Below are 25,355 nucleotides of genomic sequence, written 5' to 3'. Positions count from 1 at the left end.
CCCATCCACCTGCAGACCCATCCTTCTATCATCCATCTACTGATTCATTTTATAGTAAATATATATGAATGGGGCTCAGCGGATGGTGGTGGCTTTCTCTGCAGTCTCCTTACTCCAATGTCTCTTCCAAACAATCTCCAGGGCAGGAGAGAAGGTCTGAGTTGATCAGAGTGTAAGGAGCCGGAACCTACTCAGGTTTTGCTTTTCCTTGGGATGGGGGTGATATGGAATGGTTGGGACCAGCTGGAGACACCCACTTTCCAGTGAGTCCCTCCCTCCAGGGGCAGGAGCTGCGCTTTCTTCCCCTCAATCCCTTCAACTGGGGACTTCTGTCAAATCCAGGGCAAGCTACTCAAATAGTAAAAGGGGTGTGTGACTTGTTCTGAGTCATCTCTGCACGTGTCTGTCCCCTCTTTTTTTTTCTTCAGCTGCTAGTGGCCCGTTCTTTGCATTAGTTCTGGGTTAACCACTGCGCCTGCAGGAGGGGAAGAGTAAAGGCTGAATCCCGGGGAAGGAGCAGCGACTTCACCGCGTGAGGTCGGGCGCCAGCGAGGGGCGCTGCTGCGGGTCAGCCAGCACGCTGACTGCTGACTAGTTGAGCGCGTTGAGCGCTTTGAGCGCGGCAGCCCACCCAACTCCATCAGGGATGTGCGCCCTACGCGTGGTGTTGGGACTGTTTCTCCTAGGGGCGTTCGGAGCCTTCCAGAAGGTAAGGGGGTTTTTCAGTAGCCTGGAGGGGGGGGCACCAGCGGTCCAGGGAACCCCTCCTTCTCACTGTTGCTCTGAGTTCTCAACAGTGTGGATGGAGCACGTGGGACGCAGGGGAGGACAGGGACGCTCCTGGCTTCATTCCCCCGCCCAAGTGGAGTGAGGGGGCGCAGGTGACAAGCAGGAGGACCAGAATATGCCAGCTTTATAGGTGGGAGGTTGGCTGACAGACTGGTAGGGCGCCCTCTCCCCACCCTGGCAGCAAAAGGGGATTATTTCTTTATCTATCTATCATTAATGGAGCTGAGGGGGCTGCCCGCAGGAGGCAGGTGGCTTGTGGGTGGGGGTCCCGGGAAGGGCGGGTGAGGTTCCCAGGGGTCTGGGCAAGCCGGGTTGTGCCTCCCTTGGCCAGAAGAGGTTGGTGTTGGGCTCACCCTGCTACACCACCCTGCTCCCTAAACCAGCCACTGGCTGGAGAGGGTCCAGGAAGGGAGGGAGAGATCTTAGGGCAGGGGTGGAGGGTAGGTGCGTGGACTTGGGGCAGAAGGAGGGAGAGGGTAAGTGGAAAGGGGGAACATGAAGCCATCCCTCTTCAGTGCGACAATGAGAGACCTCCCCCCCAGAGGAGGCTGCTGACAGTGTACCAGGACAGAGCAGCCCCCTCTGCTCTGAGCCCCCTCCCCCACTGCCCTCTAAGCCCTCTGTTGATGACCTGGGGGAGGGGGAGAGTTTGGGGTGCCAGGTCTTGGGGGGGGGTAAAGGGGAGAAAGGAATGTGCGAGGGGACTGAAGTTTGTGTCCTTTCTTTCTATAGAATGAAATCCCCTCTTTAAGTAAAAAAAAATAATATGTATTTCATTACACAAGGAATGTATAAATATATCCTTTCTTTTTTAAAAAAATATTTTATTCATCGATTTTTACAGAGAGAGGATAGGGGTGGGGAGCAAGAAGTATCAGTTCATAGTTGCTTCACTTTAGTTGTTCATTCATTGTTTATCATATGTGCCTTGACTGGACAAGCCCAGGGTTTCAAACCTGCGACCTCAGCATTCCAGGTTAATGCTTTATCCACTGCGCCATCACAGGCCAGGCAAGAATGTATAAATGCATCCTTAAAGCAAGAAGTGGAAACCCTACAAATTAAGCTTAATCTGACATCGTCTCATCCTGATTGCTTTGGTTTTGTAGAGATCTGTAGGGTGTCCCACACACGACACCACACAGAACATGCAGTTCTTCGTCTGGCTTTTACAATATCTGCAGCACAGCTGGGAAAGTTTCTGTGCTGAGACTCTCAGGGCCCCCGCTTACCTCTGAAAATGAGGCAGTATTCTGTCAAACCGGGAGTGGGGGTCCATAGTTTATTCAGGTGTCCCCAAACTACAGCCCCACGGGCCGCATGTGGCCCCCTGAGGCCATTTATCCGGCCCTGCTCCGCACTTCTGGAAGGGGCACCTCTTTCATTGGTGGTCAGTGAGAGGAGCACTGTATGTGGCGGCCCTCTAATGGTCTACGGGACAGTGAACTGGTTCCCTGTGTAAAAAGTTTGGGGACCCCTGGAACTTTATTTACATCCCTGAAGGATGGGTGAGGAAGTTCCTATCCTTGCTTTTTGTTTGTTTGCTAATGCAGCAGCGCGCAGCCCTGTATGGGGGCATGTGCTTCCCTCTTTCCCAGAGAAGAAGCTGAGGAGAGAGCATGGAGGTGCCCGGTGACAATGCGTGCAAATTGAAAGATTCGCTGAACTGCCTTCCAGGGCGCTGGACAACTCACCCTCCCACGGGCAGCATGAGAGTAGCAGCTTCCCCACATCCTAACCGACTTTTGATCTTATCGGAGTTTACATTTTTGTCAATGTGATCGGTGCGAAGGGCCATATCCTTGTTGTCTTCATTTGCATTTCCCGCCTTCTAGAGAGGCTGAGTGTCCCATGGGCTCAGACACAGGGTCATTTCTTGGCAGGAATGGGGCACCCGTGGGGGAGGGGCTGCCTGTCTAGTTTGGCACCTCCCTCACACCCACCCTTTAGCCTTCTTGCATTTCTGTTGCCCCAGATTTGGAGAAGTTTATTATTAGAAAAAACAACAAACAAAACACCAAATCGGGGCTTGAATTTTAAATCTTTTTTTTTTTTTATCACTATCCGATTTTACAAGACAGATGCATATTACAAGACAGCGTCATTTTTTTTTTTGTGGTTGCTCCTTGGGGCAAAAATGCTTTCTTGCTGTGTGTCACTTTCTGAGAAAGAGATTTGGCTTCTGATGCCTCATACCACAGTCTCCCCAAGAGTAGTTTTGGTAGTATGATGCAGGATTACTTCAGTGCAAATCCTGAGAGGCCCTTTGATCTGTCATTCCCCTGGCCTCCACCTTTTCTATGCAGGCACCTTGGGGTGGAGGAGGCAGGGGACAGAGGCCCAGAGCTTTCCCCCAAGCTCTGCCCACCTAGAATTCCCCGCCAGCATCTTCCATGCTGGTGGGAGGCTACAGGCATGTCTGTGCCCCCTACTTCCAGCTCCGTTCTCCTCCAGCCAGATGTAGACCTCTGCCCGTGTGATCACACTGCTGGGGAAGGTTCTCATGGATGACTCCTGGCTGGGTGACAAGTAACGCATTTGGAATCCCACCAGGGTTTCCGAACTTGAGCTCCGGACCCCCTGGGGTGGAGCGCTCCTGGTGGCATTTTACTGCAGGAGGGCTGGCGAGACTTTCTGATTCTGTTTTGAAAAGGGGGCACTGCCCAGGGACTCACATCATGCATGGAGGCAGAGCTCCACGTGGACGAGGAGACCCCGAGTGCGGGGTGAAGGGGGTGTGGGCTGGTCTGAGTCCAGGCATCCCCTTCCTCGGGGAGGCCGGGGCAGCAAGGCGAGCGCGGTGGGGTGGGGGGCATTACTCAGCTTGAGAGCAGTCAGTGCTGGGAGAAGGGCCACGTTTACTGTAAGTCTCTGCTCTGCTCCCACACATATCTGACCTAGAGATGCTTCTTGAGCGACTGTGATTCATCCTTAGCATCAGCACCTTCCTCACTGCCCCCCTCTACCCGTCGCTTCAGGAACATCATTAAAAGGAAAATGGCCAAAGGAGGCCTGTGTCTGGGCCTGGGGAGCCCCTGGAGGCTGGGGGGTCCTTGGCACAGAAGGTTCGTTTAGCCTAGCTTGAGCCAGTGTGCCCTCGTGGGGCCTGTGCGCTGACGCTGGGGGTGGCCTGCCCGAGATCATGGCCCCCATTTTCCGGACGAGGAGGTGAGGCTCAGAGGTAGGGGAGGTCTCACTCACTGTGCCAGGACTGGGCAGGAGCAGAGGAGGACCAGAGTCCCAGACCCGATGGGCAGCACGTCCACAAAGGCCGCTCCAACAGGGCCAGATCTCCAGCATCTCTCCTCCCACCTCCCGCAGTGAGCTGTGCGGCTGAGGTCAGCAAGATCTTGTTCCAGAACCTTCCCTGCCAATGGTCAAAAACCACTAGGTGTTCTCAGTGGCCTCCCTGGTGGGAAGGGACTTTTTACATGCTGCTCAGTCCACTTAGAACACCTAGATCTTGGGGACACTCATCCAAATATTCATGTATTCGTTCATTCATGTGTGCATTCATTCATTCAGAAAATCTTATGAGAACAGCTGTCCCGTGCCAGGCCTGGCTCCAGGGTCTTCTGTTCCAGGTAATCCCTCAGCCTCTGCTTGTAGGCCTCTGGTGACGGGGCGCTCGCTCCCTCCCAAGGCAGCTCATGCTACCCTGGTTTAGCTTCACATTTAGACGGTCTTTAGGAGGCACTGAAATCTCTCTCCTCGAACCTTCTACCCATTGGTCCTGGTTCTGGAAGCTGGGGCTGCGTAAGTCAGCCGGCTCCTGCTTTCTCCAAAGTGCCTCCCAGCAACGTGAAGGCTTCAACCTTGGGCCCCGAGGTCTCCTGGCCAATCACACCACTCAGGGCCTCCAACATTCATTCCTCACGTGGCATGGGCTCGATGCCTGTTCTTACCAATCCATTTATTTCACAAGCTTTTATCCAACCCCCACTGTTTGCCGGAGAGAGTTCTGATGCTGCAGGGACATCCATGCCCAGCACAGCCAGCCCCTGCCTCATGGAACGGATGGTCGACAGACAGACTGCTGCTAGTTACCATCGAGACGATTGTAACAAGCTCATGTGAGAGAGGCAGGACAGCTACCCCAGGTGGGGAAAAGAAGAGGGCCTCCAGGAGGCAGTGACATGCACAGGAATGGAAAGGGGTAGCCCAGCAGTGGGACATTAACAGAAGGGCGTCTGGGCCCAGAGAACCGAGGCTGGAGGAACAGGAACAGGCCAGCGTGGCTGGAGCAGAGTGGGTGAGGTGGGGTGTGGTGGAGAAGGTGGCAGGGAAGTAAGGGATAACACAGACCTTTGTGGACTGCTGGTTTTGGAGGGGAGTGACATCAGTGACATCACATGGCATATTGTCAAGTTCCCTCTGTCTTTGGGGGAGGGGGAGGAAGCCGGAAGTCAGGCTGTTGCTGTGGTCCAGCGGAGGAACAAGTGGAGCCAGGAATGTAAATGGGAGCAGAATCCACAGGACCTGCCGATGGTCTGAGTGTGAGTGCAGAGGTCACCAGGGGAGTCGGGACCCTCTCCAGGTGTGGGGGCTCCGCACCTGGTCGAATGGTGGCGTTGGTTACAAAGGCACGGGACAGAGAGGTGTGTCGGAGAAAAACACGAAGTTTGTTTTGCCCACGTTCGGGCATCCAATGGCGGTTGAGTGTGAAAGTATGGAGCTCCCTGCAGAGCTGGGGCCCCTGGTCTAGGTCTCTGGTACTAGGAGGAGACTATAGAATTCCTGGTGTTGTCTGGGCCAGTACAGAGGAACAGTGACACCTCCCTCACTGGAGCCCCCTGACTTCTGTTGATGTGGCCCTAAGATCTCATATTTTCTTGGCCAGCACAGTTATCTTGTTGACTCATTCCAACCTAAAAGCATGCTCTCCCATTCCTCCTGCTCACATTTTATATTAGGGTTCTCTTCTTGCTGTAGCAAGTCATCGCAAATGTGGTGGCTTAGGACAACACAAAGGTATCACCTTGGAGCTCTGGAGGTCAGAAGTCTGAAAAAGGCCAGCAGGGCGCATTCCTTCCGGAGGCCCCAGGGAAGTGTGTCCTTGGCCTTCCCAGCTTCCGGAGGCCCCAGGGAAGTGTGTCCTTGGCCTTCCCAGCTTCCGGAGGCCCCAGGGAAGTGTGTCCTTGGCCTTCCCAGCTTCCGGAGGCCCCAGGGAAGTGTGTCCTTGGCCTTCCCAGCTTCCGGAGGCCCCAGGGAAGTGTGTCCTTGGCCTTCCCAGCTTCCGGAGGCCCCAGGGAAGTGTGTCCTTGGCCTTCCCAGCTTCCGGAGGCCGCCTGCATTCCTCAGCCCCCGGTCCTGGTCACGCTGCCCTCTGCTTCTGTTGTCCCGTCTCCTTCTCTGCCCCTGTCCCTCTTCTGTGATGATGTTGGGGCCCACACGCATAATCCAGGATAACGTCCTCATCTCAGAATCCTAAACTGAGTCGCATCGCCCTCGTCCCTTTTGCTGTGTAAGGAAACATATAGTCTCAAGTTCCAGGGGTTAGGACGTGGGCATCTTTGGGGGCCTGAATGCTACCTACCACGTTTCCTCTTGTTGAATCTGGTCCACTGCTTGTCACATCTTTTTTGGGGGGGAGACCATCGAGCATCTTGGTTAAGAGTATGGGCTCTTGGGTCACCCTGCCAAGTTTGTACCCTGTTTCTGACACTTACCATATGGTGCTCTTGGGCAGGTTAAGTCAATTCTCTGTGCCTCGGTTCCCCTGTCCATAGAAGGGGGATAAGAACGGCAGCTCCCCTGCAGGGCTGCGGGAAGAGTCATATAGGTTAATACGCGGAAGGTGCCGAGAAGAGCCCCCCTGGCACCGCGCACGTGCTGTGTGAGGGTAAGCCATTATTAAGTGCCTGTTGTATATGCTAGGCATTGTGGGCGCAGGCTGAAGGTGAACCAGTTCCAGGGCTTGCCCTCCAGGGCGGCAGCTGGGGAAGAGAGACGCAGAGGACAGTGTGACCAGCACTGCGTGGAGAGCTGTCTCAAATGCGTGGGAGCCCACAGGGGCCTGTGCTCATCTTCACCTGAGTCTGTGGGGGAGGAGGCCCCCAGGCTCAGACACTTGCTTGCAACCCCAGAACTTTCAGGAAGACTGCAATCTGAACAAGAGGCCCATGCGGCCAGCTGGGGTTTCCCTGGGCAGGAGGGACGTCATAGGAAACGAGGAGTAAGCTGTTGCAGAATTTGGCCTCAAAGCCAGACCTTGGCCATGTTGACTTACTTGCCTTTATCCCACCCACCCCCTCTTTTATTAGTTGCTCTACAACCATTGGTAGTTCTCCATTGCCAAAGGCAACAGTTTCAAAAGTTGCATCCAGGGAGTAGAAGTTTCATGAGAAAAGGTTTCTGTGGCCAGCTGAGATTGGGAAACATCTTGTCCCTCGGCCCCAACCATTCCTTGGAGAGTCAGAGAGCAAGTAAGCACAGACAAGGCCTTCAGAGAGGCCCCATGATTTCCAGTGAAAACCTCTCAGGCGGAATCCAGTGATTCTGAGCACACTGTTTTTGTTTTGCTTGTCGCCTGCTGACATCCTGCAGAACAAGCATTTGAGGGAACACTGTGTGAGAAATGACAATTAAGGGCAGACTGTCTCACCTCGGGTCTTGGGCACATTTCCTTCAGTGCCCACTGTCCAGTCCATCAAGCCCCCGAAGGCCCAGCAGCTCTGTTCTTTCCCGCCTCTGCACTTGAGCGGTGCATTCGGCCTGGGAGGCACCCCCCCTGCACTTCCTCCTGTCAAGATCTGACCCACCCTTCAAGAATAAATAGAAGTGCTCCTTCTCCATGAAGCCCTCACGAGTCCACCCAAGTTTTTCCTTTTTCTCCCCTTTATCCCAGGATACTTACTCTGCTTTGCGTTTGTGACTTGTGTGTTTTCTGATCTCATCTTTGGGATTCTCCTCCCTTCATTCATTCCATGGATTGCTACTTGGTGTCTCCTGTGTGCTTGTTCTGGGAGCTGACTTCATGACAACAGACTGCCTGGAACTGGCCCTTGTGTCTCCCCCAGCACCTAGCCCCGCGCCTGGCCTCTTTGATGAATGCATGGTGGAGAGGGACTTGGGCTTATTCTTTGCCTTCTCAAGTGGGGACCTGGTTTGGTTTCCTATTGTGGATATCATTACCATGAATGCACTGGCTTAAAACAACACAAATGATTATCTTTCAGTTCATAAGTTCAAAATGGTTGTCACTGGGCTAGAGTCAAGGCACGGGCAGGGCTGCCTTCCTCTCTGGAGGCTCTAGAGGGAAAATCCAATTTCTTGCTTTTCCAGCTGCTAGAAGCCACCTGCATTCCTTGGCTTGTGGCCCCTTCCTCCATCTTCACGCCAGCTGCACAGCATCTCTCTGACCCTGCTTCTGTCATTGTCACGTCTTTCCCTGACCCTCTTACTCACTCTTCTGTCTCTCTCTCTCTCTCTCTCGCATTTTTAAGGAAACTTGTGATAACATTGGGACCACCCAGATAATCCAGGATGGCCTACCCATCTCAACATCACTGATTAGCAACCTTAAGTTCATCTGCAACCTTAGTGCCCCTTTGGCACGTCAGGTGACCTCATCATAGGTTCTGGGAAATAGGATGTGGGCATCTGTGGAGAGACACTGTTCTGCTGACCACAGACTCCTTCTCGTTTCCTTCTTCCCTCCCACCTGAAAGGTTCTCAGTGAGGATGCCCACTATTCTTGTGAACTGCATCCCAGAGGAGGTGCTCACCTGTTCCTCGGGCTCCCTCCAGGCTCCGCCCTCTGTGGCTGGCTCTGGGTCTGCCATCTTTGGTTTTTCTCCAGCCATGGGGCTGGGCTGCAGGGAGCCGTGCAGACTCCCCCTCAGCTACCTGCAGGCCAGAGGTGGGGCCAGAGGGGAAGCTCTGCCTGGCCCTGCCACACAGGTGTGACAGCCATGAGAGTTGCAGCCTGCATGTATGAGGGCAGGGACAGACTGTGTGCCTGGCGGTGTGTTTAAGGTCAGGGAGGAGGATGACTTTAATTTCAAGTGGTCTCTCGGTCTAAAGCTCAGGTGGGCCCTCGGGGTGGGGAGTGGGGTTCAGAATCCCCCAGGACTGAGAGATGGCAAACCCCAGCCTGGTGGTTACTTACAAGCCAGGCTGTGATCGGCAGAACAGTGGCCCCCTGAAATGTCCATGTCATAATCCCTAGAACCTGGGACTACGTCACCTTGCATGGGAAAGGGGGCTTTGTAGATGTGATTAAGGGTGCAGACCTTGAGATGGGTTTGCCTGGATTGTCTGTGGATTATCTGAGGACCCACTGTCCTCACACGAGTCCTTATAAGTGGAGAGCCTTTCCTAGCTGTGTTAGAGAGAGATGACACGGAAGGAGAGAGATGTGACAGGACTCGACCCACTGCTGTGGGCTTTGCAGATGGAGGCAAGGGGTCGTGAACTAGGCAATGGGAGCCAAGCAATGCGGCAGCCTCGAGAAGCTGGGAATGACCATCGTTGACAACGAGGAGACAGGACCTCCGTCTTAACCACAAGGAAATAGACTCTCCCCTAGCGGCTCCAGCAAGGACCCAGCCCCGACCACACCTTGATTTTAGCCTGTTGAGACCTAACCTGGACAATGTTGATCAGGGAGGGGGTCCCTTGAGGACGTGGCATGCATGCGTGTGGACTGAAGGATGAGTTGGGGTGTTCTGGAGGAGGGGAATAGGGCAGTCAGGGGACCAGCACGTACAAGGCCGCTGGAGGGAGGGAGGGAGTGGGTGTGAGCGGGAATGGGAGGAAGGCCGGTAGGAGAGATGCCAGGGGATGCACGGGCCAGATGAGCCAGGGCCAGGGGTCGGGGCAGAGTCTCTCAGGCCGCTGTTAGGACTGTGGGCTTTATTCATAGCTGAGCTGAAGCCATCTGAGTGTCTTCCATAGGGTGGAGGGAAGGAGACTAGATCTGTGTTTCGAAAGATCCCCCTGGCGTCTGCACTGTCAGTGGGCTGTGGGGGATGGGGTGGATGGGAGGCGACCCTTGGACAGCCACTGTCAGGTCCAGATGGTGGAGAGGGGAGGAAGGGCTGGTGGGTGGGAGGGCAGACCTAGAGATTAGACAGGACTAGCCACGCAGAGCCTAGTGAATAAGAGCCTGTGTAAAATGTCTCAGGCTAAATCCTGCCTCTAACACCGCCTGGCTGTGTGACTTCAGGCAAATTTCTTAACTTCTATGTGCCTCAGTTTCCCCACCTGTAAAATGCAGTCGATAGTAAGTGGAGGGTGGAGCCTGGGGCTCTGCATTTCAAACACACTCCCAAGGGATGCCAGTGCTGCTGGCCCAGGGGTCTCACTTTGAATAGTAGAGGTGGGGATCCCCTGGCGTGGAGTTGGGGCACACCTCCTAGCTCTGACCAGCTCTGGTCCCTTTGGGTATTTTGTATTTGATTGTAGTCTCGCACTCCAACCCTTCCCCTGTCCCCCAGTCTAGACATTGGGCTCCTATCGGTGCGGCCAGCTGCTGTTCCTCTATAGCTGAGACCAGGTGGGGCTTTCTGTGATCGAAACTGACCAGGTTTTATAGGGAAATCCAAACCAGCCTGAAAATAGACAGGCCTAGAAATGGGAAGGTTTCAGGCCACTCGCTCCTTATCTCGATGCCACCGAGGTTGAGCCACAGGCCTCTGGCTGCACAGCTCATCACTCTGTGGACACTTCGCTCTGCATCGAGCCTTCCGGGGAACCCCACCCAAAAGCCCCCCTTCCAGTCCTTGGACTTCCCCCTCCTACTCTCCCCCTTTTGAACCCCTTCTGTCCCGGGCCATGGCCAGAGCACAGCCCAGTCGTGTCTCCCCCCTCCCCAGGGGCAGCAGGAGCTGAGGAACCATCCAGGCCCATGGACAGTGGAAATGGGTGGGACCCTCAAAATTCAGAAGGTCAGACTTCCTGAGGCTGCCGTAGATGCCGAGGCTGCCTCTCTGCCAGGAGCCAGGGAGGGTGAAAGGCCCGTATGAATGAGCAGTGGGGGCCAATAGGAGGGCAGTGGGGTGGATGGGAGAGATGGTGGAGAGGGGGGTGAATGGGGCGGGGGTGAGAGCTGTGTCTGTGGCCTGAGACTGGGCCAGCTGTGGGGACCACAGACAGTGCTGCAAGGGCGAAGTTCAGGTCCCCAGATGCCATCTCTTTCCACTTATGGCCTGGGATACCCTGGGAAAGTGGGATGGCTTCCCCACTGGAGTGAAGTTCAGGCCCATTCAGCTCTCTGGCACACAGTAGGTGCTTTGCACATTCACGTAGTGGTCAAGAGTCAGCTGACCTGGACTTGGGCCCTGACCCCGCCACACGATGTGACCTTGGGCAGGTCTTTCACCTCTCCGAGACTAGCTTTCCCTGGTGACAGGGCTGTGGGCTCAATAACTGCTACTGTGACTTTTACAACACGTGTGCATTGCACTGACCCCATTTTCTGGGTGCCTGTAATACGATGATATCATAGGCCAAAAGAAATTCCCCGGTGTCTCTGCCAGAAAAGGCCAGCCACAACAGCCTGGGGACATTTGGGGTGCTGGGAGGGAGCTGAGTGGTACCCCCACCTGAACCCCACCTACCTTTCTGGGAATGTCTGGGGAAACTGCCGTCCGGCACCTCCATAGGACTGGGGGGTCTAGCCCTTTTCCCCGTCAATTCCTTATGGAAAGAGAGGCCTCTGGTCCTCTACTCCCTGGTGGGGCTCTGATGGGCTACAGCTGGACATCCTGGCTGAGAAATCCATGTCCCTCCGGACAGCAAGAAGACATCGCCCCCTGGTGGCAAACTACAGACTTATTTATATATTTATCAAGTTGCTCTCCTTCCTCTGTTGAAGTGCTATTATTTACATATGTGGTTTTACACAATGGCTCTATTTCTCTCTTTATGTATACAGATATTAGCATTATTACCATTTTATTTTGCTGAACCATTTGCAAGTTAGTTGCAGACGTTTTGATCCTTCACCCCTAAATATGTCGGCTCGTTCTACAATGAGGGCACCTCCGACATAAACAAGGTATCAATAATCCAGGTGTTCGACCTCAGCAGAACATAACCAGATCTAAAGTCCATGAAAATTTCATCAGCATCTCAATATTCTTTACGGCACTACCTGCCTTCCACCTTGATTCAGGATCCAACACAGACGTTGCCCTCAGTCTGTCTCGTTAGTCTCCTTCATTCTGGAACATTCCACAGCTCTTTGTTTTTCATGCACTGGCATTTTTTAAAGCGTCCAGGCCCGTTGTGTGTAGGAAGGCCCTCTGTTTGGCTTTATCTGATGCTTCCTCATGATTTGGTTCAGGTTATGGATGTTTGATACTAAGACCACAAATATGTCCTTCTCAGAACATTTTTATTTTAAACATGGGCAGTCTGTGACCCCTAGAGGAGGAGAGAAAACTGGGGACACAGGGAAGCGCAAACGTCCTTTCTGTGCTTAGCTGCTGTGTGACCTTGGGTGGGTGACTGCACCTCTCTGAGCTGCCGCTCCCTCCCCTGTAACATGGGGAGGTGATCTGGCCCCAGAGGGCTGGCATGAAGGAGAAAATGTATGGCTGGGGGGAGTGACATGCAATACCGGAGCTTCCCTATTCTTCCTGGCCCTTTCCACCCCTCCACTGACCCAGGGTGTGGTGGCAGGAGGTGAAAGGTAAGCAGCCAGGCTCACGTCATCTGTCACCCAGGACCTGGGCAGTCCACAGCTGCCAGTGAGATGAGCAGGCAGGACAGGAGGGGAAAACCCAGGCCCAGGACCCAGAAATTTCCCCATACACAGGAGGCCCAGAGGGTTGAACCCTCACACCCCAGCCCACCACCCATGGGCTTCCAAACTTACTTGTTAGGTGCTCCAGGCCAGGGAGAGCCTGGGCGGGCCTGGTGGTCTCTGCCCCCGGAGAATCCCACCCCAGAGGCCCCTGGTTTATTGGAGAAGAATGAGCTTCTGCTAGAGGGAGAAGGCCAGGCGTGCTTGGGTGAAGACAGGGCCATGTGACGGCGGGTATGCAAATGCCAGGTTATATTTATTATTTCAGATTTATGTGGTGACGTTTCAGATGTGCAAAAAAAGGAGAATGCACGCACACTCCATATCTACCCGCCTATCCACCACAGGGGCCTCCTTGCTGCTCTCTAACCATAACAGGAAAATGTGTTAATTTTCACTGTTCCCTTAAATGGAGAGAAGAGCAGAGAAGCCCCTTGGGCCAGCCAGGCCTCTGGGGTGGGGTTGGTAAGTGGTTTCTGCTTTCCTCCCCAAACCAAGAAAGCCCTGTCCCATGCATCCCTTAAGTGGCCACCTCCTGTCTGGCAGGCACCATCTCACTGCTGTGGGTGTACAGGTGGGGCATGGCCCCTCCTGCCTCCCTCCCTCCTCCCCTCCCACTCTCGCTCCTCCCCTCTGCCCCCATGCCCTCCCACCTCTCCTCCTGCCCCCCCTGCTTCTCCCCTTCTGCCCCCCCACCCCCTTGCTCCCCTCTCCTGCCCTGCACCCCCCTCTTGCCCACCACTGCTCCCCCTCCTGTCCTGCTCCCCCCTCCTGCCCCCCCGCTGCTCTTCCCTCCTGCCCCGCTCCCCTCTCCTGCCCTGCAACCCCCTCTTGCCCCCCCTACTGCTCCCATCCTGCCCCACTCCCCCGTCCTGCCCTGCTCCCCCGTCCTGCCCTGCTCCCCCCTCCTGGCCCCCGCTGCTCTTCCCTCCTGCCCTGCTACCCCCTCTTGCCCCCCCTACTGCTCCCATCCTGCCCCGCTCCCCCATCCTGCCCCCGCTCCCCTCTCCTGGAGCCCCTTATTATAGTCTGCCTGGCAACCTGCTCCATGCGCCCGTTTCATTCTACCCGGAAGGACCAAACTCTTCCCCAGGGCCTCAGCAGCAACTTTCTTCTTTTGAACCCCCTTCTACAAAGGGGCTTAGCTTTCAAAGAGCCCTGGAGACATGTAGGGGAGCTATCAAATGTGCAGGTTCCCCAAAGTGTGAATCTTGACTCTGTTTCACGCCATGTACCAAAATGAACCCTAACAAACAAGTGAGCAGAGTTTGTGTTGTGAACCAGGTAGGAAGCACTGGAATAATTCAAGAGAGGGGCGATGGGGCTGGGACCAGGCGGAGGAGGTGGGGACATTGGTCCAGAGAGGCTGGGAGGACTGGCTGATGGGATGAACGTGAACACGAGAGGAGGAGAGTCAGGTACCCTCCAAGGTGTTTGGTCTGAGTTATGAAGGGCCAGAGCAGGTTCGAGGAGATGTGAGGTTAGGTGTTTCCATCCTGATTTCTCTTCTATATGGTAAGGCTTGGTCTCAGGCCTGACTGTGACAGTCACTGAGTGAAGACCTGGCCTCCCAGGACCTGAGGGGCGGGAGGAGGGATGGGGGTGTGGGACCCACCAGGCCTCACCAGCTTGCCCTACCCCTGCAGGGTCCGGATCGCAGAGACTCCTGTCCCGAAGACCTCAGCTTCTACTATGACGAGGCTGCCAGGAGGTGCTGTTACCTCTGCCCTGTGGGTGAGTGGGAGTGCTGGGCTGCAGAGAATGGGGAGTGGGGAATGGGAAGCCGCTGATGTGCTGAAGGCCATCCTGCTGTGAGTTTTTGTTCTTGATTAATAACTGCCCCTCATAGAACACATACTATGTGTACCCTAGTCCGAGACCTTCACATGCATTGCGTCATCTCTTCAGAGCCTCACAGTTATCCTTCAATATCCCGTTTTGCTGATGAGGCTGCCGGAGTGCTTTAAGGTTAAGTAACTTGGCCAACATCATGAGCTGGGAAATGGCAGAACTGGCTGGGGCTTGAGCCTAGGGTTCTGTGACCCCAGAGTCTGGGCTACTGATGGCCCATCCTCTAAGCCTCCCAGCATTGCTGTCTGGAGGGTGGTGACAGGCCACAATGCACAAGATCATTAAGGCTGTATGGCCAGAGCTGGGCAGAAGCCCTGGCCAATCTGTTCCTAGACCACAAGAGCCGGCAGAGCCAGGAGCTCAGGCCAAAAAAGGACCAGGAGAAACATCTTGGGAAAGAATTTAGTTTTTTCGGTCTTTAAAAAATTATTCAGAGTAGTCATTACAGTGAAAAAGAAGTAGAACTGTATTCACCTTTCTTGCTTTTATTTTGTGGTTTAGTGTTGGTTTTGAAGTATATATCAGGTAGGTCCCTTTTTTTTATTTTTTAGTGCTTGGGACCTCAATGCCTAACTGGCCAGCCAGCAGCCATGTTCCCACCCCTGTACGTGCCTGACCTTTCACCTACTCACTAACTTGTCCACCTGACCCTACTGGCATCTCCTCAAGCTCCCTCCTCCCCCTCCATTCCCCTCCCCATTCTTTGGATCACCTACCCCCTACCCATCTACCCATCTACCCATCTACGCAGCTGTCTCAGTCTGCTCAGGCTGCCATAGCAAAATGCCAGTGACTGGGAACTTAAGCAACAGACATTTATTTTCTCACAGTTCTGGGGGCTACAAGTCCAAGATCAAGGTGCAGGCAAGGTCTGGCTTCTGGTGAGAAATCTCTTCTTGGCTATCAGACAGCTGCCTTCTCATGGCTGGAGAGAAAGAGAGAGAGAGAAAGATCTCCGTCTTTCTCTTCCTCTGAGACCACTAATCTTATTGGACCAGGGCCCCGCTCTTATCACCTCCTCAAAGCTCTGTCTCCCAAATACAGTCATATTGGGGGTTAGGGTTTCAACATATGCATTTGGAGAGGACACAATTCAGTTCATAAGCTCACCCCTGCCATCCCCCTCTCATCTACCCTTCCATCTATCCTGCCATCCATCTCCATCCATCTACCCACCCCTCCTCCTCCCCTTTTTCATCCACTCTCCTACCCACTCATCAAATCGTTTATTTGTCCTTCTTAGAGTGAAGTCACTTGTCACTTTTCCAGCTTTTTCTCCCTTGGCCTTTCTATAGGAGCTGCTATGCTTGGTGTCCTCTGAATCTGCTGTGAGCTTTCAAGTCTCTGGGCCTTTATACATGCCTGTTGGCACCTAGGATGCCCTCCCTGCCCCCTCCCTTGCTCTGTCCCCACTAGCTGCAATCTGGCACCCCTTCCTCCATGAAGCCTTCCATCACTAGCCCAGTGCTGTATGGCTGGTTGTACACTGCTTCTCCCCAGGCCAGTGCTGTCAGGATTCTGGAGTGGTGTGGCCACAGTGCTTGGCAACTTTCCGTAGGACCCACCATACCCGGTTGCAGGGAGAAAGACACTTCCTTCTCACATCTTCCAGCCCCCTTAATCCCAACCTGGTGGAGTCTCCACAGTGTGCGTGGAGAGAGTGACATCCTGGTCCCAGGCTCCCTCCACTTAGACACTGTGGCTCAGAAAGAGGGGGCTACTCCCCCCCTAGTTCCTTCTCCAAGGCCCAGTGACTGAGGGTAGCTGAGTACCTCCTGCTACTGTAGTGGGCGGGGCATTTTGGTGGAGTTTTATTGACCTTGTGCTTCCGGGCAGGCCAGAGAGGAAAAACGAAAAACCCGCAAAAACCCCTTCCTCGGTCTCTTGGGGAAATTTCTGACATTTTGCCCGCCCTCTGCCATCGGAGCTCAGCTGTGTGGCAGGGTTTGCGCGGGGGCGGGTGGGTGAAGGAAGAAAACAGGGAGACCTTTGAAATTGAAGAGTTTAGATGTCATCAGATCCCTTCTCTGATCGGGGCCTCTACTGCCCTTTATTCTAGCATCCTCGACAGCTGCTCCCCAGCCCTGTGCTTACACACCCTCACTGATGGGGCGCTCGCTCACTGTTTCATAACTATGGCAGTGATTAACACTGATGGACATGCTCCGTGCCAGCCACAGCACTGAGCCTTTACCCACACATCAGCTCACTGAACAAGATCGGAAACCCAGAAAGGGAACTTGGACATGGTGGGGTTCAGGGATTTGTCCACAGACATGTGCCAGTAATTGGTTCAGGTGGGGCTCGACTGTGGCCATCTGACTCGGAACCCCAAGCCCTTTAGTCCTTTCTGGTGTGCTGACCCCCAAGGCACTGCATTTGGCCGGCAGCAGAGCAGATGGGAGGAGCCCAAACTCCTCCCTCTTCTGCACCCTGCTTCCTGGATAGCCCCCTCCCCCTGGTTCCCCTAGGGAGGGGGAGGGGAAGGGCCCTCCCTGTAGATATGCCAGGCCTGCCCAAGTATAGGAGAAGCATGTGGAGCCAGGCCTGGTGTTAGGTGGAAAGTATGGTTTGTTTGGGGCCAAGTGAGTGTATCCCACCTTGTCCTGGGAGCCTTGGGTTTCTCAAAGGGCTGTGAGCAGGAAGGAGGAGGAGGGAACCTCCCTGCTCTCCCTGCCCTTGGCCAAGCTCAGCCGGCCCACCATTCCCTTCCATGCCTGCAGTTCTCCAGGGAAGCAGGAGAAACAGCAGGAAAACATCTTCCAGCCTCGATCCAAAGCCAGGGAGAAAGCATCTGATGGCTCAGAGCAGTCCAGATGTTCACCTCCGCTCTGGTTCCCCAAAGCCAGGACTGCCTTGGACCACTTCTGTGGGGAGGGGGAGGGGAGGGGCAGTTCCCCAAGAAGGGCAGCCCTTAGGCTGGGAAGCCCCTTCAAAATGTGCCTGCTGCAGTGGGCTGTTAGAATCAAGGTAGTGCTGCTGGGAGCACGTGGGAACACACTCCTGGGAGGGCGACCTGGTGGGAGCATTGGGGTGCAGGCTTCCTTGAGGAGCCAGCATCTAAAGGAGTCCTAGGGATGGGCAGGAGTGTGCCAGGCCAAGGTGGGGAGGAGGTGTGCTCTGGTCAGAGGGCACAGAACGTGGCAAGGCCTGGAGGGATCCAGGGTGGGCCACTCAGGAACTGGCAGAAGCACAGGGCCAAGGGGCATGGGGGAGGGGCCAGGGGAGGGGCTGGTGGCCCAGGCTCAGTGCGGGGAGTTTCTGGGGTCAGAGCAGCTGGGGCCTGGTTGCCTAACCACCTGAAGTCCAGCCAGAGGTGAGAGGCAGTGACAGAAATGCTAGGACAAACTGAGAACATTTGGAGTCAGCAAGGCGCTCGCTGATCAGACACTGGGGGCAGAGTGTGGCTGGAGGCAGATCAGGAGCGAGGGACACAAGACAATCCTCAGAGCACCACCACAACTTTCCTAGCCATATGTGTTTCTGATTATGAAAGTGATGCTCAGTGGAGAGGACCTCTGTGGAAGATGGGCAAAGAGGATAGAGAAATGAGTCAACACTCATAATTCTGTTGTTCCTTCTGCTCCAGCCCCGTTAGCCTGCTCCACGCACCAGCAGAGCCTGCTCCTCCCGCAGGGTCTTTGCACTAACAGTGCCCTCTCCCTCGAATGCCCTCCCAGCCTCCTTCAGTCCTCTGGGACTCCATGAAGTCCTACTCCCTGAGGCTCACTCTCCACTCCCCCGGCCTTTCCCTCTCTTGCTCCTGCTTTTTATTTTCTTCTGAGTTTGTAGCCACATTGGAAACCAACCTGCTAATTTCTTTCTCTGGTTCCTACTCTCTCTTCCCCAGACTAGAGTGTAAGCCACATGGGGGCCGGGTCCTCATTTTCAATTTCCAAATCGGTGCCACTGCCAAGATGGTGCTCAGTAAATGTGAGCTGGGTGGAAAAAAAATTCTGCCACCAAATGAGTTGTTCTGAGTCTCAAATGCATTAAAAACATCATTCTGAGCAGTGTTCACAGGATTCCCTAGAAAGGCTCCCGGGACAAGAAATGTTGGGAACACCCTGGTCTAGAGTCATTTGGTTGTAACTAACAGAAACCTAACTCGGGCCCAGACAAGACAAAAGAGAAATAATTGACTCAATAAACAGAGAAATCCATGACACTATAGATTTTTTTTTTTAGTTTTTTTTTTAAATTTTATTTATTCATTTTAGAAAGGAGAGAGAGAGAGAGAGAGAGAGAGAGAGAGAAATAGAGAGAGAGAGAGAGAGAGAGAGAGAGAGACAGGGGGGAGGAACTGGAAGCATCAACTCCCATATGTGCCTTGACCAGGCAAGCCCAGGGTTTTGAACCGGCGACCTCAGCATTTCCAGGTGGACGCTTTATCCACTGCGTCTCCACAGGTCAGGCTAAATTTTTATTTTAATGATGTCATCAGGCATCCCTTTCTCTGCATGGACCGACGACCCCCCCCCACCCGCGCCACTTCTGGGGCCCTCTGCTGGCCTCTGAGTCACCTCCTTCTCAGGTGGACACTACCCAGGTTGCAGCAGCCATGACAGGCAGCTCTGGGCCTTAACTGCCCTTTCAACTGGGAATCCAACAGTGAAGAGAAGGGCTATTTTCTGGTGGCTTTTGTGAAACTCTCAGAGATGGGGCTCCTTGGCTAGCATGGGTCGTGTGCCCATGAACCAATCACAGTGTTGAAGGAGATGTACTCTGATTGGCCTTTCTGGGCCACGTGCCTATTCCACTAAAGGATGAGGCATTCTGATTGGCCTGCCTGGTCACGTGCTGTCCCAGAAGCAGGTGGCGGGAGGCACCGCAGCTAGAACATCACAGAGCGGGGCAGTGCAGGTGAACACCCAGTGAACATCCAGGAGGCCCCCTTCCCTTTCACCCCGTCTTTTTGGTCTCAGCATCAGGCCTCTGCGGTCCCTGTGCAGGGGGAGTGAGAGACAGCTGGGTGATTTGTGAGCCTCTGGGTCAGGCTGGATTAGGCTCTTCCCGCTCGAGGGACTATGTCTGCCCAGTTCCTACAATGCGGAACTCCAGGAATGATTAGAACTGCGTTCACCCAGCGCTCGCTGCATGCCCAGGACGGCTGTAGGATGTGGCATGTTTCTCTCTACAATCCCTTCAATCCATTCAACAGCCCTAGGAGGTACATCATATTATTAACTTAATATGACCCATGAGGTCATTATAACTTGTCCAAGGCCACCTAGTATGCATGTGGCAGCCCTGGAATCCCAGACCCAGCTCTTCTCCCCAACCCTGCCTGCTAGGTGACCTTAGGCAGGGTCTACCCTCTTCAGCATCAGTGCCTCCGTCTATAACACAAGAGTTCTGCTGACATGTTTGGGGGTTTGGGAGAATTGCTGGTGAGGGATTCAAGGATGAGAGGTGGAAGGGGTAGCCTTTGAGAGTTTGCCAAGGTGGTCTGGCCTGGAGTTTCTCTGCCTCTTTTTCCAGGGCTCTCCACACAGCAGCTGGGCCCCCGGGGCTTACCTAAGTGTTGGAAGCAGTGTCCGCAGGACCACTACCTGGACAGGAACAGGTGCACAGCCTGTGTGAGCTGCAGAGGTAAGAACTGTGTCCTCCCCTCCAGGGGCTTCTTTCTGGGAGAGAGGGCCTCTGGGGAGAGGCAGAGAATCTGGAAGATGGGGAGCATCAAAATTTGGTGACTATACTCTGAATTGGCCCCCTGGTGCCTCAGTTTACCCCTCTGGATTTGTGAGTTGATATCAGCCATGATCTTTTGCATCCTTACTCTTTGGAGAGGCTTAGTTAACACGTCCCTTCAGAGCAGGGACTCACATTGATTGAGTTTAATTTTTGCAAAACCCACGGGAGAAGATTCTTATCCCTGCTTTCCAATGAGGAAACAGGCTCAGGGAGGCTAAGGGCTTTCCAAAGTTGCAAAACTCTGGCCAGTGGCCCAACTGGAGTTTGAAATGATGGCCTCACACCAAGAACTGTGTTCTTTCCCTGAGACCACAGCACTCTTGGGAGAGCCCTTTCAAAAAGCACTTGTGTTGTGAATTTCTTATGATGGTTGGTGAATGTGGTTTGTGTGCTATCTGGTGTTTGTTTTGCTTTTGTGTGGGATCTTTTTTGCAGGGGGGAGAAGTATGTTGAGATTTCTTGGCCTAATAAATATTCATATTTCTTGGCATGTTAAGTGTGTTTGAAAAGAAAATGTATATTCTGTTTGTTCCATGAAAAATTCTATATGAACTTATTACATTCAGTTTATTAATTGTGTTATTTAAATAATATGCATTCTTGTCTAGTTTTGTCGTCTTCACAAAGGTTGATTTCTGAGATAAATGTGTTAAAGTCTATGTGGTTGTTTATCATCAGATTTTCATTGTGTTCTATTTTTGCTTTATATATGTCAAAGCTGTGTTACTAAGTATAGTGTTCATGAATATGTTTTCTTGGTGAGTTGGACCTTTTACCAACATGAAAGATACCTCTTTGTTCCTTATGATGTCTTTGCCTATGTTCTTCTTTCTTTTAATTGAGAGGTGAGGAGGCAGAGACAGATTCTTGCATGTGCCCTGACTGGGATCCAGGGATCAACCTGGCAAGCCCCTTACTGGGTGATTCTCTGCACATCTGGGGCCATTGCTCCATTGCTTGGCAACCGAACTATTTGAGCACCTAAGGCGAGGCTATGGAGCCATCCTCAGTGCCCAGAGCCAACTTGCTTGAATCAATTGAGCCATGGTTGTGGGAGGAGAAGAGAGAGAGAGAGAGAGAGAGAGAGAGAGAGAGAGAGAGAGAGAGAGAGAGAGAGAAAGAAGGGGAAGTGGGGGGGGTAGAGAAGCAGATGGTCGTTTCTCCTGTATGCTCTTAAAATCGAATCTGGGACATCTGCATGCTGGGTTGATGTTCTACCACTGAGCCAACTGGCCAGGGCCATAATGTCTTTGCTGTAATTCCATTTTTGTTTGACACTACTATTACCATTCTTTGTTAGCATTTTTCTCTGGTATTGTTTCAAAATTTTAAGACTAATGGCTGCATTTTATTAAGTGAAAATTATATTGTGTTCACTACCAAAAATACAACCAATAGAGAAGTGTAAGAAAAAAGCCACCTCTATCCCTTCCCTATCACTGGGTGATTGATGCTTCTCTGTACCTCTACATTAGAGAGAAGACTGGATAGATTAGCAGCTGGACTACACGTACATACAAAGAAGGAATTTTTAAGAGGATAGGACCGTACTAGCTATGGTATTAAAGTGATTACAATTAATTTTATTCAAATGCATCAGAGGAAGATGCTAAAGCGAAGAAACCAAGTTATCACAAGAGACAGTAGTTCCTCACAAAAACCTCTAAAATGAGAAGAGGTTCTGAAAATCAGTAAGCAGTTAGGAAACATTTAAGGAATTACTGTTTCTTATGATGAAGTCATATTCTACTTGTTTCAATCTTGGGACAAGATAGAGTAGATCGATTCTTTGTAATGAAAAATGAACTCATTAGCCAGCAGACCTTCCCGGCCTCTTCCTGACTTTTATGGCTTACATATTTTTACTTTGTCATAGCTTGTGGTTCTTGTATTCTCTTCTGTGCCCCTAAGTCCCTTAGAGCAGTGGTCCCCAACCTTTTTTTGGGTCACGGACCGGTTTAATGTCAGAAAATATTTTCACGGACCGGCCTTTAGGGTGGGACGGATAAATGTATCACGTAACCGAGACAAGCGTCAAGAGTGAGTCTTAGCCTGACCAGGCGGTGGTGCAGTGGATAGAGCATCAGACTGGGATGTGGAGGACCCAGGTTTGAGACCCTGAGGTCGCCAGCTTGAGCGCGGGCTCATCTGGTTTGAGCAAAAGCCTACCAGCTTGAACCAAAGGTTGCTGGCTCCAGCAAGGGGTTACTCAGTCTGCTGAAGGCCCGTGGTCAAGGCACATATGAGAAAGCAATCAATGAACAACTAAGGTGTTGCAACGCACAACGAAAAACTAATGGTTGATGTTTCTCATCTCTCTCCATTCCTGTCTGTCTGTCCCTGTCTATCCCTCTCTCTGTCCCTGTAAAAATAAATAAATAAATAAATAAAAAAGAGTGAGTCTTAGACAGATGTAACAGAGGGAATCTGGTCATTTTTAAAAAATAAAACATCGTTCAGACTTAAATATAAATAAAACGGAAATAATGTAAGTTATTTATTCTTTCTCTGCGGACCGGTACCAAATGGCTCACGGACCGGTACCGGTCTGCGGCCCGGGGGTTAGGGACCAATGCCTTAGAGGGTTAGTTTTATTTTGCTCTTTAAATGTACTCATTGTGAGCATTATTTACCATGCTCCTCTATTTCTTAATTTTACCTTTTGATTTATTGCTTGATTTCACAGTCATGGGGACTTTCCAGGAAGGACTTATCATTTTTAACCGTTTTTAAGTTACTGTCTAGTGACATGAAGTACCTTTACATTGTTGGGCAGCCAGCACCACCGTCCAGGTGTAAAATTTTTTCATTTTCTCAAACTGAAACTGTCCCCATTAAACATTAGCTCCTTAAAATAGATGAATGAATGAATGAATGAATGAATAAATACATAGCTCCTCATCTGCCACCCACCCAGCCCCAGTCTTTGGCAACTACCATTCTACTCTCTATGAATTTGCTGACTCTAGGAAGTTCATTTAAGTGGAATCATATAATTTTATCGTTTTGTGTTTGACTTGTGGTGGCACAGTGGGTAAAGCATCCTTGCTGGGGCAGGGCTCTGCTCTCTGTCTGTTGGAGCACCTTAATAGGGCTCCTGATGCTTAGAGAGGGGTGCACCCAGCCCCCGGGGCTCTGCTCCCTTCCACAGCCTGGCCCTGCTGCCCAGGAGCGGGCAGTCTGGGCAGTCTCTCCCAGCTCTGCCCAGGCCCGGGCTAGGCCGTATGGGCTCTCGCTACTCAAGGGTTTTCTCTTGAGTTTTCCAGGGATGCCTACTCACTGCTCTTGGTCAGCTTCTCTCCAGATTTTAGACAATTCTCAGGATTTTTATTCTCTCCTCAGTACAGCTTCTAGGGTGCTGGTGAGAGTTAGGGACCATAACAAGGTCACTATAGCAAGGAGAGAAAGTCAAGACAGCCTCCTAGGGGGCCAGGCCTTGGAGAGGCTTTTATCACTGATGCTCATATCTCACTGGCCAGAAACCAGTCACATGACCCCAATCCACCTGCAAGGGAAGCTAGAAAATGTAGTCTTTCTGAGCCCAGGGGAAACTGGAATTGGTGAACATAGTATTCTTCTCCAGGGGATTCCTTGGGGTTTTTTTTAAACATAAAAAATGTTTTCTGCCTGACCGGGCAGTGGCGCAGTGGATAGAGCATTGGACTGGGATGCAGAGGACCCAGGTTTGAGACCCCGAGGTCGCCAGATTGAACGCGGGCTCATCTGGTTTGAGCAAAAAGCCCACCAGCTTGAACCCAAGGTTGCTGGCTCCAGCAAGGGGTTACTCAGTCTGCTGAAGGCCCCGGTCAAGGCACATATGAGAAAGCAATCAATGAACAACTAAGGTGTTGCAACACGCAATGAAAAACTAATGATTGATGCTTCTCATCTCTCTCCGTTCCTGTTTGTCTGTCCCTGTCTATCCCTCTCTCTCTCTGAAAAAAAAAAAGTTTTCTAATTACAGTTGATGTATAATATTATGTTACTTTTAGGTGTACAGCACAGTGATCAGACATTTATATAATTACAAGTCGGTCACCTCAGTGAGTCTACTACCCACCTGGCACTATACATGGTTATCACAGTATTATTGACAATATTCCCTATGCTGTATTTTACATCCAGTGACTATTTTGTAACTGCCAATGTGCACTTCTTAAACCTTTCCCCTTTTTCACCCAGCCCCCCAACCCATCTGGCAACCATTCGTCTGTTCTCTGTATCTGTGAGCCTGTTTCTATTTTGTTTGTTCATTTATATTGTTCTTTAGGTTCCACATATAAGTGAAATCATATGGTATTTGTCTTTCTCTGACTTATTTCACTTAGCGTAATATACTCTAGGTCCATCCATGTTGTTGCAAATGGTAAGATTTCATTCTTTTTTTCATGGCTGAGTAATATTCCATTGTATATATGTACCACATCTTTATCCACTCATCTATCAGTGGACCCTTATGTTGCTGCTGTGCCTTGGCTATTATAAATAATGCTACAGTGTACCTAGGGGCCACATGTCTTTTTGAATTAGTGTTTTGGATTTTTTTGAATAGATACCCAGTAGTGGAATTGCTTGGTCATAAGGTAGTTTTATTTTTCATTTTTCGAGGAGCCTCCATACTGTTTTCCATAGTGGCTACACCAATTTACAATTCCACCCACTGTTCGTGAGGGTAGAGAGATTCCTTTTTCATAGCTGCAGTTTTCCTTTTGCATCTCTTAGAATATTAATTATATTGATTCAAAAGACAGCTTTCTCTTTTATCTGCTTCCTCAAGCTTTAGTTTTTTTCAGTTTGGAATAGTGAGTTGATGCTTCTCTTCCTTCCCCTCCTTCTCTCTCTCTCTCTCTCTCTCTCTCTCTTTCAAATCAATGGAAAAATTAAGATTTTTTCATAATGTATTTAATAATTCTGTTTAGTATTTTAAAATGCTTAGTGCTTAATTCAGCAAATTCTGAGATCACCACAAACCCAAAGTCTCTGAGGTTTCAAAAGATGGTCAGACTGCAAGCATGGGGAAGAACAGAGTCAATTATTAACGTGGCATGCTCAGTATTCTCTGTAGTTAATAACTACCAAAGATTAGTGATAGAAAAAGTAAAAGTTCTTCATTTGTATCTTTTGTGCCCTATAGTTTTAACACATAATTACTATAAGATGAATAATAATCAGTTATCTTAATACGTAGTTATTAGTATTGCACTGTGTAACAGTAGTTACCTTTCTAATATATTGTATATGCTTTAAATAACAATAAAATGAGTTTGCA

General features: G+C 51.6%; 1 protein-coding gene across 1 annotated transcript in view; it reads left to right on the top strand.

Annotated features, from left to right (window-relative positions):
* The first annotated feature begins 502 nt into the window (after nucleotides 1-502).
* The window catches only part of TNFRSF8 (TNF receptor superfamily member 8), a 60,828-nt gene continuing 35,975 nt past the window's right edge, over nucleotides 503-25,355 (top strand). The window contains exons 1-3 of the mRNA XM_066270411.1: nucleotides 503-709; nucleotides 14,188-14,275; nucleotides 19,874-19,984. Coding sequence (XP_066126508.1) covers nucleotides 647-709; nucleotides 14,188-14,275; nucleotides 19,874-19,984 — 262 coding nt within the window. The 5' untranslated portion in view covers nucleotides 503-646. The remainder of the gene's footprint in view (nucleotides 710-14,187; nucleotides 14,276-19,873; nucleotides 19,985-25,355) is intronic.

The sequence above is a fragment of the Saccopteryx bilineata genome, chromosome 3 (genome assembly GCF_036850765.1).
Source record: "Saccopteryx bilineata isolate mSacBil1 chromosome 3, mSacBil1_pri_phased_curated, whole genome shotgun sequence".
Classification (NCBI taxonomy): domain Eukaryota; kingdom Metazoa; phylum Chordata; class Mammalia; order Chiroptera; family Emballonuridae; genus Saccopteryx; species Saccopteryx bilineata.
Note: the sequence above shows the minus strand (reverse complement) of the source record. Positions and strands in the feature narration are given on the sequence as shown.